This window comes from Syngnathus leptorhynchus, chromosome 8 (genome assembly GCF_054491065.1).
Source record: "Syngnathus leptorhynchus isolate UIUO chromosome 8, UIUO_Slep, whole genome shotgun sequence".
NCBI classification, from domain to species: domain Eukaryota; kingdom Metazoa; phylum Chordata; class Actinopteri; order Syngnathiformes; family Syngnathidae; genus Syngnathus; species Syngnathus leptorhynchus.
Genome location: NC_141202.1, coordinates 3,327,273 through 3,343,178, shown reverse-complemented (window position 1 = coordinate 3,343,178; position 15,906 = coordinate 3,327,273). Strand labels below are relative to the sequence as shown.

At 42.0% G+C, this 15,906-nt stretch overlaps 1 protein-coding gene and 1 long non-coding RNA gene across 2 annotated transcripts in view; one reads left to right on the top strand and one right to left on the bottom strand.

The window, feature by feature from the left end:
• LOC147051942 (uncharacterized) overlaps positions 1-9,874 on the top strand; it is a 49,677-nt gene extending 39,803 nt beyond the window's left edge. The window contains exon 4 of the long non-coding RNA XR_015066864.1: positions 8,717-9,874. This is a non-coding gene — a long non-coding RNA (uncharacterized LOC147051942). The remainder of the gene's footprint in view (positions 1-8,716) is intronic.
• Positions 9,875-11,404: 1,530 nt separating this feature from the next.
• Positions 11,405-15,542, bottom strand: LOC147051941 (transcriptional repressor scratch 1-like). Its single transcript, XM_085918494.1, has 2 exons — positions 15,428-15,542; positions 11,405-12,159 (listed from the first exon to the last, which is right to left on the bottom strand). Exons 1-2 carry the CDS (start codon positions 15,540-15,542, stop codon positions 11,432-11,434), a joined length of 843 nt encoding a protein of 280 aa, XP_085774620.1. The 3' UTR covers positions 11,405-11,431.
• Positions 15,543-15,906: the final 364 nt, after the last annotated feature.

The window sequence follows — 15,906 nt, the reverse complement described above, 5'->3', positions numbered from 1 at the left end:
GATATGCATCACTGACCGCATAACACCACAGCTCCATGGGTTTATTTTCATGATGATAGTAATCAGCAGAAGAAGCCCACTGGCTACAACAGCAGGCTTCTTGCTTGTCATTACCACTTGCTTAACTGCTTCCCCCCCATTAATCAAATTAGCAAGAACACAAATGCGGGTAAAAATATCAACACATTTGTAACACACACACACACACACACACACACACACACACACACACACACACACACACACACACACACACACACACACACACACACACGCGTAAAGATGGAGACAGGCTCTCTAGCCTCTTCTGAATCATCTGTCGCTAAGAAGAGACACAGGTGGCGGGAGAAGTGTGCGAGGAGATCCAACGTCTCTCCAGGTAGACATATTTAAACTCCATAAACACGGCAATATGACAAGGATGGAGGAAAGGGAAAGAGACAAGGGATGTAGGGTGTGTGGCAGACAGCGAGTCGGTGAGGAATATACATGGCAGGAGTTTGAACTTCTTAAAATATGCATCAGGAAGGTAGTAACGCTATCAAATATAAAAGAGATGAGCGGTGACAAGCAGAACAGGAAGCCCGGAGGCAATAAGGAGAGCTTCCGGCATCGAGATGTGCGTGCACGTGTTGTCTTGAGGCCATTTATTTGATGCAATAGAGACAACAAGTTTTCTTTCCAGTTAGAGTTGCAGAAAATCAATAAAAAATTCAATATTTTACCCAAAATATATTTCATTTAATCAGACACTTGCTTGTTGCTTTAATATTTTTATTTACTTATTCATTTTTGTATTTATTTATCTTTTATTTATTTATCATATCATTATAATTATTATTGTATATTATCATGAAACTTTCACTTCTTTAGTGACAGATGGCATGGATTTTGGAATTCTCTAGAATATCCTGCCCCCTCGTGGCCTGGAGTGTCAGCTACTTATCCATCAATACAGTATTTTCTTTTAAACTTTGTCGATATTTGTTACAGTCACAAAAAATATATATATACATATTGCCAGACAGTGAAGTTATGACCTGTGAAGAGAAAGAGGCCCAGTGGGCTTCATAAAACATCTCCTAATGTGCGCATTACACAGGCAGAGTCCTGCGGAAAAAAAAAAGGGACACATTGCACAAATTGGCACTTTGAATGCAGCGGTATTGTGTGTCTGTTTACCGATTGCTCGATTTTCCGTTGAGCAATAGACGCATGATACTTTGCAGAGAAAGTGCACGTCAGCATAATATGAGGAGGAATAAAAGCATCCGTCACAGCTTGTCAGCATCTTATCAGGGAGCTTTGTACATCTCGCAAAGGCGAAACAATCAGTTTGGCCAGCGACTCAATCCAATAACAAAAACAGAATTTAAGCGTTCTATATTTTCGACAGCGTTGCGAGAGGGAGCGAAAAATGGATTTTAATTGTTTTGCAAAAAAAAAGGAAAAATAATTAGGCGCATTTCCACTGTCATGCTGTCCAAGATGGTGACGCATCAGTTTAGTGCCAATATGGAAAGTTACTCAATAGAAGAACTCTGGCTGACTTCGACACATTTCCGCTTTACATTTCAGATATCGACTGCACTCGGTGGTTTTGCGTTCGTATGTAACGTGCAGACTACGGCCAACCAAAGCTGCTCAAACTCCAGATTAGCAGGCATCTTTCTTCTCTGTGACTTTCTCATCATATATTAGGAACACACACAAACACGCAGCCTAGACATTCATTTGTGATCCAATCTGTTTATCCATTACTCTGTGCATTGATTTTCAATGACGCTGCCAGACTGCAAAATCCATTCCCTAAAATAATACTAATCTATTCTCAACACCAACTTGGAAGTACACATGAAGAGACTCAAACTGCATAGCATGATGTCGTACTCTACTCTACTCTACTCTACTCTACTCTACTCTACTCTACTCTACTCTACTCTACTCTACTCTACTCTACTCTACTCTACTCTACTCTACTCTACTCTACTCTACTCTACTCGACATAAAAATAGTAGCTCTGTTCTAAAGTGTGATTGGTGCAAGAAAATTCGATCAAAATTCATTCGGATCAATATTTGAACTTTGGAGGAGAGGCAAACCTTTTCGCCACTACTAGCTGACAAAGAGGAGCTGAGACAACATATCGCTGCCAAACGTGGCTTTTGTTTTCCAAGAGCATAGCCAAGCGCTTCATCGCCATTGTTCAAACGTCCGGCGGTAGGTGGCGGTCACAGAGACGTTTTGCTAATTGCGTGCCCCCCGCTGTGGCTGGAAATGAGATCCTAAAAATAATAACTTCCTGGTTCTATTTTCAGCTGAGGTCAGCGGCGGAGGAGTACGCCGCACTAAAAAAAAAAGGTGTGACATGGCGCACTGGGTTTGACCCTCCACCTGCTGCGTACTCTGCGCTCTAGCGTTGGCGTGCGTGTCCAGATAAGTGTGAGAATGCAGGTGTTAGCTACGTGTCCGCATACTCGGGTGACCTTGACGAGAAGCACAAATACACAAAAGATGAATCTCCTCCTCCAACCTTTCAAATTGTCGTGGGCGAAAGTTACAAGTTGCTCTTTTCCCTTTCTAAATACAACACAAGTGAGTCATGATAGCACTTCAAGCTCATCCTCTAATAATTGATGCACTTTACGCCTTGCTAGCCAAGCTGACACACATACATATGTTAACATAAATATGCAGTGGACATAAGGAATATGCGTGAATTTTCTCGCGGTACTTTGTTGCGTATGTATTATATTTTTTGCATCATTTATCTGTGTGTGTGTGTTGCTGTAAGGGGGCCTTGCTTTCCTCCCCTGCAGGCTGGTTTGAATCAATAGAGCTGGAAAGTGCTGAAATAGCAGCCACACAGTCATACACGCACACGCAGGCAGGCAGGCAGGCAGGCAGGCAGGCAGGGGTGACTCACTAGGACTGAAAACATGAACAAGTGCTGACTTCTGAAATGAGGCTCAAAGAAGGAAAGAGAATCTCACAATCGTCTTTAATATCCAGTAATAAAGACGGGGGGGGGATATATTTTGGATTTGTCACTTAGTAGTAGAAGTTCTGAATGCTTTTATTTACCTACTTGTAAGTTACAATACAGAAAATGTATGCAATGTTTAATTGTATGGAATTGGGTCAGAATATGTATGGCGGGAAAAAAAATGATTGAATGCCTCAAGAGGAAAAAAAAACTGCCTACTTTAATCGAGGTGACTATATTGCTTTTGTGCTTGTTTACATTACAAAATATATTACGAGTATTCAAACAATATTCCTCCAAAACACACAAAAAATATACATAAAACACACTTTTGTGCCGTCTGCCAGAACGAATGCGACGTCATAAAACAGAATGACTTAAGAATATAGCATCGTTCATAACCCGCTTGTTTAACAATCACCTCTCGCTCGGAAAAACGCGCCGAAAATTTCCCCTGGAGCATTATATTCACATTTGAATATTATTGCATCTCATTATCATATCACCGTGACTTTTTTTTTTATCGCCAATATAACGATAATGGCATTACTGCAATTCAACAGGTCTGAACTGAACTCCAGCAACAAGAGTCCCAGTCAACAGCATGTGTGTGTTCGCGTGTGTGTCAAAGCTATTAAACATTCACCGGCTCACTCGGCTGCTGCTGCTGCTGCCGCTGTTGCTGTTGGGCTTCCAATCTGGGTCAAGTCTCCTTCCTCTCCCCCCTGAGCTACCTCCATCCCTCCATCCTCCTCCTCTTTCCCTCGCTTGCCCATTTGTGTCGTTCTCGTTCGGCTCAACTCCCCGAGTGTTTTCTCTCTCTCTCTCTCGCTCTCACTCACTTTCTATGTCGTTTGCCTTTTAATCTCATTTCCTATTCTCCTCCCACATTCTCTCTTTTCTTCCCTTCTGCCTCTGTGTCTGTCTGTCTCCCTCTCTCGCTGGCTCTCGGCGGGAGTATTTGCTTAGCTACACAGCTCGCAGGCGGACCCCTGCTCCCATCCATTCTCCAAGTCAAATAAAGAGGCCTATAAATTTTTGAGGGATGATGAATAATTACCGTTATTTTTAAGTGTGCATGCGTGCGTGACCCCAATAGCTGGTAATCGTTCATGTTATGTTGTTTTCATCTCTCATCTAGCAAAAGAATCAAAAGCCCTTATAGCACGATGGGATTATGATATTGGCGTCGTGGCTCTCGGGATTAGAGGTTCATCCATCAACTGCTTGGCCAACCACTGACTTGTGTCCATACAGGTGTGCAAGGCAGTCATGCGCTATGTGCTATTACTCATGATGACAATACCCACCTCTCAGTTTTTTTTTTCCCTTTGCATGGATACATACACAAAATTATTCAATTACATGAGGAATTGTTTTATGGTGGAATAAAACCAAGTTGGACTTTTCATGTTATAATATAAATTATAATATGCATAAATATATATATATATATATATATATATATATATATATATATATATATATATATATATATATATATATATATATATATTTTTTTTTTTTTTTTTAAGTAAATATTTATTATATTTATTTATGAATTTATTTATTCATTTTTAAAGCCTACTAAAACTTTTGGGGTTAATCAGAGGAATTTAAAATATAAATGAATGGAGGTAGGTGCTGACTTAACCTCAATTTGAATGTTAATTTTATATTTTCAAGGGTGTTGTAAAAGTCTTATTAATGGTGTGAAATTACGTTTATATTTTCACGTAATGAAAACCTGGCTTCTGAACAGGGGTGTGTAGACTTTTAACATTGAAAACCAACAAGGACATTTATAGTATTTGGAACATTTTGTAGACTGTATTTACAATATACTATAATATTTTTTTCAAAATGCTTAAAAGCATAACATTTACGAACACTACACTACAACCTTGAATTCTTAGGTTTGTTTGTATTTATGACATGTTGTTTCGCTACGTTGTAGCATTGATGAAAAACAAATCCCATTGTGATTATTCCCTTGCTTATTAGAATGCATGAGAAAATCAAATGGGTCCCTATTGGGATGCATTCTGGTCCTCTAAGGCCATGCATTTCTAATTTCTTCCCAAGGTAAAAGCTTGAAAATCATTTTGATGCCACACTTGGTTATAACAAGGAGAATCACATTTTGCTGTAGATGGCAGATGCTCTACTCCCGTCATCCATAATGGTGTCGGACCAGCCGAGACATCGCTAGCGCTAGCGTCAGAGCTAACGATCCTGTCGATAACGAGAGGTGTGCGGCATTTGTATAAAATTTGCTCGAAAAGAAAACAATCAGAGCATATTTAATTTAACTTTGAAGCATGAACTGTACTCATGGGTGGGGCTACGGGTGGGGTCATAGACACCCCCCCTCAGGTATTTTCCGATTTTTGCCGGAATTTCTTTCAAACGTTCCACATGTTCTCCATTGGAAAACATGTAATGAATATTCTCAGCATTTTCTTAAGAATTTTGGGAGATTGTAAAAATAAAAAGATCCTTGGCCCCCCCACCATCTCCCAAGGAAAAAAAATCCTAGCTCCGCCAGTGACTATGCTGACTTAATTGTTTCCATCTGCTCATCACCATTTTTTTTGCTGATTTGAGTGGAGGCAGCTGGACTTCTTCAAACCGTGGACTAAAATGGGCCACTAGAAGCACCCCCCCCCCCCAAAAAAAATCTTGAACATTGAAGAGCATGCAGCACACAAAATGAAAGGCGCAGAAATCTCCCGTACGCCTTGCCCTGTCTTGTTAGCACTACTGAAGAGGAAAACAGTCGAACGAAAGCTTCTCTCCAATATATCAGGCCTGTTGCCACCCAAACTAGAAGTGGCTGCTATTTTTAAAGTGCGACGTGGTTCTTTGCAGCTTTTGACATCCCTTTCAACAAATCTTTTGCAGAAGAAGCAATGCTGTTGGGCTTTTGTTCAGCATCTCTGCCCATTGCTCCTGAAAATATTCTCCTGTAAATGCTTTTTCCCAGGGAACAAAGCGAGTCTTTTTGACAAGTAAGGCTGGAATTAGCATGCGCATCTACCATCCTACTGCGACGGCCATTGGGGGAATGTAAAAAGTGGCATGTGCTTGCAACAATAAAGTCGCAGAAATGCTTCTTCTCAAATGATTAAAAAAAAGTGGCAAAACAGTCCACACTTCCGCCAGAGCTGTGAGCAGCACTTGTTGATGCTTCTGATGACAGCAGCCATCTCCACAAATAGCCTAGAATGTGGTGAAAATATTCACAGCCTTGTCCTTTATACCTCATTGCTCCCAACATCCCGCACAAAAAAAAATGGCGGGATGATAATGCAAATGCCGTAAAGCTAAATTCTTTGATATTTCCTTTTAAAACCGTGACGATAACTCACCGGCAACACTTCATGCAAGTAAAAGTCCTTAAAACTGTCTTGTCTCGGATGAAAAATTTTTCAGGAGAAGGGGTGGGAAAAGGTCACATAGTCATTAGATTGCTGTTCCCTCAACCTGCACTGATCACATACAAGCGGAGGTCATCACCATGACATCACATTATTACACGTCTTTGCCCTTTCACGCCCGACGTGACCCCGATTTAATATCATTTTCACTTGAGTGGCCATTTTTTTTTGCCTCGATGTCCTTTTATTCATTAGTGATACTGCTGCATAAGTATTTGCTAAATTTGAGTCCTTTAGCTGGACTGCTGATGAAGCATCGAAAACCTTATACGACTTTATAAATTCACCGCAAAAAATAACCATTCAATAAAACACTTGTGGAGTTGTTAAATGACACAGGTGTCCTCACAATCCTTACTTAACCGTTACTTGTTGGATTTTATTTTGCACCCTGGGCACTGTCTTCAATCCTTGCTAATCTCACACACACACACACTCGCACACCGACAGTGTTAATTTGACTTGCCAGGAAGGAAATGGTGTGATTCGCTTGACTTGGTCCCTGGACAGGAATCTAAAGACAGTGGGGAGAGTGCAAAGCAATCAAGCGATAAAGCTTATTATCTGAGGGGAGCTATATTCTAAGACTTATTATCTAGCAGGAGTTAAATGACTTGCAGGTCCTCAAAGGCCTGATGCCCTGGTTCAACTTGGCAGTAGAGGAGAGGAGAGCTTGGAGGCAGAAGGGTAAAAGAAGATGTGATGATGATGATGATGATGGGGGGGGTGAAGGTGATTCATAGGTGTGGACAGCCACTGCTGTGAAACCAATTTTCTAGTTGAAGTCGTGAGATGTACTCAAGTTGATAAAGCTGCAAAACGCCGCTGCATTGTCTTTTGTTTTGAAACCGCTCAGCTCCTATAGATAGCCGAGATTGTTTTTAGCGTCAAATGCTACACGTGTTGACAGCAACGACAACAGAGAGGTTTTTTTTTTTTTTTTTCTTTGTAGAAGGAAAAAAAAAACAGCCACATTGGATCATTATGACAAAAAAGGAGACGCCTGAAGCACCCTCAAGGTCAGGCGTCGGTAAATAATAAGTGTAATGAAAAAGCACAAAAATCAACAAAGCGGAAAAGCAAGGAGGTTATTTAATTTCCTGCAACAAACAGAAAGTCTTGTGGAGGGAAGGCTTTGGTCTGAATCATAACAAAGTACGTCAAAACAAATCTTTTTTTGGGTTACATTGTTCCATCAAATTAAACAAAAATTACTCAGATTAAAAAAAATGGTGATTAAGAATTAATTATTTCTCTTTCAGGGGCCAGGTGAAAATGTAGGACAAATATCTCAGAAAAATCGGAAAATATCCAAAAGTCAATTATCTGGCCTATTACCTGGTGGGCATCCAAGCATATATTTTATTTGGGGGGGGCAGTTCCCCTGCGGCCAGCTTTTTATAAAAAATATCAATCAAACAAATTCCCTATAAATGAATCATACGAAAAGATCCCATTGATCACATTCCTTCCCACAACGTCACACTACATTAACATTCATCAATGATTGATTAAAAAAAAAATCCCACAAACATCCTAAAAATAATTCCTTTTCAAGTTTCCCCTCTTTTTAGCAGACGAACAGCTGAAGGTCAAGCGTTCAACTGAGCTAACCGAAAAGAAAATACACTTGAAAGTGAAAGGGGACTCTGCGTCACTCCAGCTAACCGCCGCTAAATGTCCACATATTGATTTAGGAAACTGCAGTGTTTGTTTAAGCAAAGAAAAGCAGCCCATTACCGGCGGGCAGCTCGCAGCCTTAAGAGTGCTAATGAGCCCACTGTGCCCTCTCGCTATCTCTTTTAAACACACAATATTAGCTCAACCAATATCAGATGGGGTCCAGAAAGAAGCATCCTTCTATGTAAAAATCCCTCCGGCACTCAACATGAACGGAAAAAATAAATAAATAAGACAACAAAGCATCTTTGTTGGTTAAGATAGTTCTTTATTATGAAGTGCCACAAAATGCTTTGTGTTCATTGTGCTTACATTGTCTAAATACTGGCTCGAAAAAGACCTAGGAGATCCTTTCCCTCTGCACCAGAGAGCCCAGAACCTCCTGAGATAAAGTGTGTCGGATATCACTGTACAGCGGTTAAAAACGCCTCAAGTCCTTTTACAAACTCTCGTCCAAGAAGTGATTAGTTCGGTCAACGTAGCGCCCTTCAGCTCGGTAATACAAAAAAAAATAATAATAATAATAAAGGAGAGGTCAAGCTAGTACAAGTTTTTCAATTCTTCTCTACCTGAATTCTAGTTAGTTTCATTGTGCTACTTTTCTTTGAAGGTGGACGTGATTTCCAATGGAAGTGCTTGGAGAGCAATAGATCCGGAGCTCACGTGGAGAGACACACAACTGCCGTCGGGATTGAAAAACACTGCAGGTCGGTAGATTATTGCTCTTAAAGACCCTGTCAAGACGTGCTTGAAGATAATTTGATGGAATTACATAGTGGTCATTTGTGATTTTTTAGGGGGCGGGACTAAAGTGATGTATGTGTAGGCACAAGGAAGATGCTAGCTGAGGTAGCATCCATTTTTCAGGTCGTAGGATTGACAGTTGAGTGGAAAGTATTCGAAGCGCATCCAAAACATTTTTACAAATTTGATGCCTTGTCCATTCAAACTCCATCAACTGTCAGTGAGGATGTTATATTTTAAAGTTTTTTTTTTTTAACTAACGTGGGAAGTTTGTGAAGTGGTTGTTAGGTTGGATATGACTTAATATGGAATATCCCGTTGAAAATTTTCTGGACTTTTGTAGAGTCAAGCGAATCAGCGTTTCTTTTGTTTATTCCTGCAATACTCGCTGTTGCCACCTACAGGACGGGAGTGTAACAATACTGACTACATTGTTTACGAGTTTCATTCAAATTCTTCCTGCGCATGTTCTTCACATTATTCTCTCACTTCTTATCTTTTATTAAGCTCCTTTACGCTATTGCATTTTGGATTTTTGACCCAATTCCCGGGTAAAAATATTTCTTCTATTGAGACTCATTTTTCAAAGAGCTCAAGATTAGATTGACGGCTTCAGCAAAACAACACCTTGATACAAAATGTCTGCCTTCAGAATATTCTGCTATTAGTTTATATCTGAGATGAAGGTAAAAGTAGGTCAGAAGTGCATGTTCAGTGCAAATTCTCCTTTTATCTTCATCATCCTAAAATATCACGTCGTAGAAGGCTAAAATCACTAATTGAATAATCTTATTAAATTCGGGGATCTTCATCTCAACGTTGTTCTTAAATAAAGATTACACACGTCTGAGGAAGCGCCGTAATTATCACAAGTCCTTTTGAAAAGAATCACTTGTTCATATTAAACCTATTATTTCCAATTGTCGGAAGCTTGACTGTGGGGCGTGGAGTTTAATCAGACGCCCCAGATGTTTTCCCCGGGTCGCTCCGAATGCGTGCGTGCGTGCGTGCGCGTCTCGCCAAGGTTACGTAACGCCAATCGTCATTACCGAGCACAAATGTTTTGTGCGCAGTTGTGTGTGTTTTGCGAATGTCTCCAGGGAAGCTCCAGGAATCTACAGCGGATTTTATTCAAAAGGGGGGGGGGGGGCTTTGAGAGCTGGGTTCAGCCGCTATCAGTCGTATGGATCGACGTATTGTTCCGGGCTCTTATATGACTCGTGGGTTAATCCGATCGGTCGGCTCGAGAGGAATGGACAAAGCCTGCTGGAGAATCCTATGGTGTTGTAACCATAAAGGTGGCAGGCAGGCCATCCAGCTATAAGTGCAGGCCTTTTTTCCATGGTCTCAGAATGCACACTTGATGTGTGGTTGAATAATGCATTGCATTTAAAGTTGACCACAGCGCAACTCGGACGATAGCATGCATCAGCCTTCACTTCAGGTGGATGCACCTGCACGTCACCCTTTCGACTCCAGCTTATACTGTTGTTTGAATTTTTCAAAAGAGCTGTTAAACTTTTTTTTTTTTGTTCAGAACTGCGGCAAGCCGCTGATCCCAGCCCCCCCCCCTCCCTCCTCCAGAATCCTACATTAGTTCTACTCACTAAGAGGCAGGCAGTGCATAACGAGAGAGGAAAGACTTTTTGTTTCTTTTTGTTTTGCTAACACTACATTGGCATGTTCCCTGATGTCTGCAATATTTGTCTTTTTCTGTTTATAACTATAGGTGAAGTAAAACATACCTGATTTTTAAAACTGCTATACAGTAGTAGGTAATACTTCGTAAGTTCATCATAAAATACCATGCATTAGTGTGATTATTGCTTTGAAAAAAGTCCTACGGAGGCTCCAAGAGAAAAATATTGCCCTCGTCTATTCAATTTTGGCAACAAAAAAAAAAGTAAAAAAAAAAAAAAGCTTTATAAGATGTTGGCATAGATTTTTTTTTGCATGCAAATAAGTTGAACAAAATAATTAGAAAAAAATCGCACTTAAAAAGTGGCATATGCTTTGGCCTGTGGTGGTAGAAATACGAAATAACAAAAAAAAAATAAAGTGCAACATAAAAAAATACATGACAAATCAGTAAATAAATAAATAAATAAATAAATAAATAAATAAATAAATAAATACATTTCTACCTCAGTAGTGGCGAGAATATGGTCACTTGGTGCAGAAGAACATTAGCGTTATTATCATTATTACTATAATTATTACTATTCTTCCTCCGAAAGCAAAAGAAAGAACTCTTTGTCTACGCGTGGTAGTGCAGAGAGGAAGCCAGCAGCCGTTAGCGCGCCGTTGCTAGCGTCGTCCTTGTGAAAGTCTCAACGGCGTCTGGATGGCGCCTTTGCGTTATTCTCGTCTCTATCCGGAACAGGAAGAACTCGTCGACAGTTTGTCGTTGTCGGGAAGTGCATGCGTAAAACAGTTCCATCCAGGAAAAATTGTGCTATCGCCGTGGATCGGCCGCAAGGGAAAGCGAGGTGCAGAATGTGAGCGAGGAAGCCGGGTCAGAGCACAAAATCGACGGTTTGCGGGGGGGTGTTTTTGTTTTTTTGTTCTCGTCGCGAGCGGGTCACGCATCCAGGGGCCCGAGAGGAGAGAAGGGGCCTTTGAAGCAAGCCGACTCGTAGTGCTTGTTCAGGTAACTCTTGAGCGCGAAGGTCTTGTCGCAGCGTTTGCATTTGAAGTGCTTGAAGGCCGAGTGCGTCTGCATGTGAGCGCGCAGGTTGGAGCGGTCCGCGAAGGCTTTGCCGCAATGGGCGCAGCCGAAAGGCTTCTCGCCCGTGTGCGAGCGCATGTGGCCCTGCAAGAGCCACGGCCGGCTGAAGGCTTTGCCGCACACGTCGCACTTGTGTTTGAGGTCGTGCGTGAGCAGGTGCATGGCCATGGCGGGCATGGACACGTACACCTTGCCGCAGGTGGGGCATTTTTTAGCTAGCTTGCTATCCAGCGAGCGGTGCGTCTGTTTGTGTCGGCTCAGGTTGGACGAGGTGGCGTAGGTCTTGCCGCACTCGTTGCAGGTGTGCCGCTGGATGCTGCGCGGGCTCCCCATGGCTTTCCTCCTGGAGCGCCCGTCCGTGATGTAGAAGGCGTCCACCGAGTAGCCGTCGCTAACCGCCGCGTCGCCGTTGATGTAACCGTCGGTGAGTTCCGAGCCCGGGCTGTCCGGAGACTCCGAATCCGGGGCGCCGTAGTCGCTGTGGATGCCGTCGTAGAGGGGGTCCGGCGAGGGCACCTTGATCCCACCGTCGCTCTCGCCATCGTACGCCGACGGGCTGATGTAGTCGCTGATGTAGCCGGCTGCCGGGCGACAAGAAAACAATGCGCTTTGAGTCCTCCCCATGACCTTTTTGACCTTTCTGATATGATGAAACTCCAGAAATGTAAAGTAACAGACAGGGATTGGGTTGTTGTTTTTTTTTTTTTAATCTGGTCAGCAATCTTTCCAAGCAGGCCAAGTCAATACAACAGGATGTTTTGTAAGTTGGTGTCACTTTACATTGAGGAAGTAAAATTGGGAATACATTGGTCATCAATATTTCAGATTCATCCTTTTTTTTGTGTGTGTAAAATGTCTGCCTTGGGTCGATAAATGTTTGGAAATTTATGTTCACTACTTTTGGACACCATCTTGTCCGTTTTGCTGCACCCAAAGCCACATCCATTGTTGTTATTTGTTAGCACGTTAGCATTAATGCAACATACTTTTCTTCCATATTGTGTTGAAATGGAAAACCGAAACATCCCAAATTGGAAATCGAAAGAGCAGCATTGTTCCAAATCAAGAGCCATGAAGCTAGCAATTAAAACTCAAATGCTTTGATGGCTGTTTTGTGGAAATATTCTTATAGAAAAGTGTTAGCAATGTTAGCAAACGTTAGTTTTCTGCATTCAACATGAGTGTCACAGCTTAATTTGAACAAAAACTGAAATGGCCCCAGGAAGAAGAGCATGAAAACAAAGCGCGACTGTATCCTTAGATATAATTTAACGCCTGAAAATACCTCCTCTGGCTCTTGAGAGTTCCCTCCCCTAATGTCTTTTTAAAGAAAATCGTCCTGTCGTGTTTTCAGGGCACTGCCATGACTTTGAAGAAATTGCCCTAAAAAAAAATTGAACTTAAATACATCCTCTTCATAATTTTCAAATATTTCTTTTTTTTTATTTTATTTGACTGTTTCGACCCAGCATGAAGTCATCTTAGTTTTATGTGGCTGTTATTCTGAAGAGCCAACCTCTGCATGACTTTGTTTATATCCGCGGGCTTCCCCTCCGATCCGAGTAGTCCCATTCCACAAAGCAACACAAGTAGGAAAACAATTATTCCCAACTCTTACCCCCCCAAAAAAAAAAGTGGCTGCTAAATCCTGCACTGCGGTGAGCGTTACGACCACGTCAAGCTTTCCGGATTGGAGGAGGAAGTAGAAAAAGGTCGCGTGTGAAGCCACACAGGGCTTGTTAGCCTCGACATGATGAATACACCCGCCACTGACAGATTATTTTATTTTATTTTTTCTGTCTTCGCCGACGCGCAAACACAAGTGAGGGGTCAGGCGCGGGAAGCGCACGCTGATGCAACAACGTGTCAGTGGCGCCCGCCCGGGCGCAGGAGGAAGGGAAAGGAAACGCCGAGACGTCTGTTCAAGGGTGGATTGAAGTTCACCGTGTACAACAATGAGTCACGCTGCCGCCACTTGACGATGTGTCGGCAATGAGGGCCGTTAAACACCGCGAGCGGAAATATCATCGTCTGTGACTCAGAGACGGTCACACGTCGAACTTGTTGAGTCAATTGATTGTTCCGTGCTAACTGATAGAGAGCGTCATGCAAAACAAAATAGCTTTTAGGGAAGGTGGATGGTGAAGGTATGTAAAAAGAAAAAGATCGACACATCGATAGTCCCGCCTTCTCTTGGTGATTGGTTGTTTTTCCTCAGGCGTGGTGGTTTCTTACATGAAAGTAAAGGCACAAAACGAAAGCAGGAAGAGGGACAGATGATTTTTTTATTCTCACAAATCATATTTATCACTAATGCCAAGTCATAATGCCTGTTTTAAAAATTTGACCTTTTTAAAAAAAAGAATACTTAGAATAGTAATATCATAAAATATCAACAGCATCAACTTTGTTCCTAGTCAATTTATCTAAATCATAAAATGTAACCTTTTTTTTAACTATTAACTCTACTGGAGTTGTTTTGAGTAACATTTTATCTACAATGTATGAAATTGAGTCAAAATCCTCAAAAGTAAAAGTGACCCACAAGGTTCAAAGCCTTATACTCGTTACTATTCTTGACAACAGAAACCGTTTTTGAGCGAGCACTATTTTTAGCAGGGATGACAGTTTGAATTTCACATGTTTGGATTGTACATGTGTACTTTGAAATAATATGAATATATTAGATGGCTATAAATATCCATCCATCTTATTTGATTTTTTCTGGGAAACTGGAGCCTATCCCAAACTTATGCACTCTGAACTCTGCTTGCCCCAAAGTCAAGTAAACGTGATCTACCTGTTTCTCCATTATTCCGTAACTGATATTTCGGATGGACACAATGCTTGGAGGTTGTTTCACCTAAAAATCAATTTCCATAATCTACAAACATATAAAGCAGCTGGCACATAAAGGCATCGAAAGGTTGAAATTGCTCAAGGACAAAAAGATGTTAATATATTTGAAGGTAGCAAGAGGTTAACCACTGTTCTTAAAATCTTATGATGCTAATAATAATAGCGCTTAGTCTTAAATGACCAAGGTATAAAAAGAAGGTGTGCCATGAATAATCTTAATTAAAAGAAGTTAATTGCTGTAAAAAGAGGCAAACAACAAAACATTGCGTAATCACCCCCTCTTAAGACAACTCTACTTTTCAGATGAACGACATTTAATCCTTTGACACTCATTAAAATGACGTCACAGACGACGTTTCCAAACAAAGCCATCTGAAAAGGTTCAAATTCCAAAATGCACAAGCTCGAGGATGCTTACAGTTTTTACTTGATCCCTCGTATTCGTAACCTCAAAAAGCATCAATATCACTGGCAGAAGCCTGTTGAGTTTTTTTTTTTGGACTTTCAATGACCTATAAAGTCAAAAGTTGAAAGGTTAGATGCCACCTCTTATGCCCAGTTTATTTCCTTTAACCTTACTTAGCTTGTGTGGGAGGAAGCACATTGGGGAGGGGGGGGCTGGCTGTTGACTATCAGCTCAAAATCAATAAAACATGGGACGGATTGAGTTCATGCGACCTTCTCGCTAACATCCGCTTGAAAATAGCTCAGCGGGGAGAGAGTGCGTCCGGGACAGTCGCAGCCGAGTGAGTGCTCAGGAATGTGAAGGTTCCATTTCGGCCTGTGAGCAAGGCAGGCGAGCCCTCAAAATGGAAAACAGCTTCACTATGTTAAATGCAGAGGTGAAGTTTGGGGCAAAAAAATAAATAAATAATCCTGCTTGTAAAGGAGCAAATGCATCCTCAGCACATTCCGTCACGGGCTGCGGTCGCAGTGCACACTTTGTGGAGCAACAACCGCACACACCTGTTCAAGCTGAGCCCGACCTACCTTTGTCATGTAGCCGCAGGCTGAGCTCCGTCCTGGGCCGGTAGGCGCTCTCCAAATCATCCGCGGTGGAGAAATCATCCAATTTCACCTTTTTCACCAAGAAAGACCTCGGCATGGTGGTGCAACACACACACACACACACTCAGACACACGAGTCCGCACGCACGCAAACACAACAGACCGGCGTGGCCAGCTTGCCCACCAGGAGCAATCTCGTTAAATAGTTGCGAAGGTCTTTTAGTCTGTAGAAATTCCACCACTGGCTCCTCCTCGGCAGAGCCAGAGCAAGTTCAGCACCGGACAGCTCCCCCCTCCTCCTCGCTCAGCTTCCTGTGCAGCAGACAAGCGGAAGTCTACTCGCCGCCACCCTCACGTGCGATGTCGAATAAATAGATCAGCGTTTGTCTTGAAAGATGAGGAGAGGAGAAAGAGGGAGGGAGGGGAGAGTGGAATCGGGAAGCGTTGTGGAAGGAGACCTC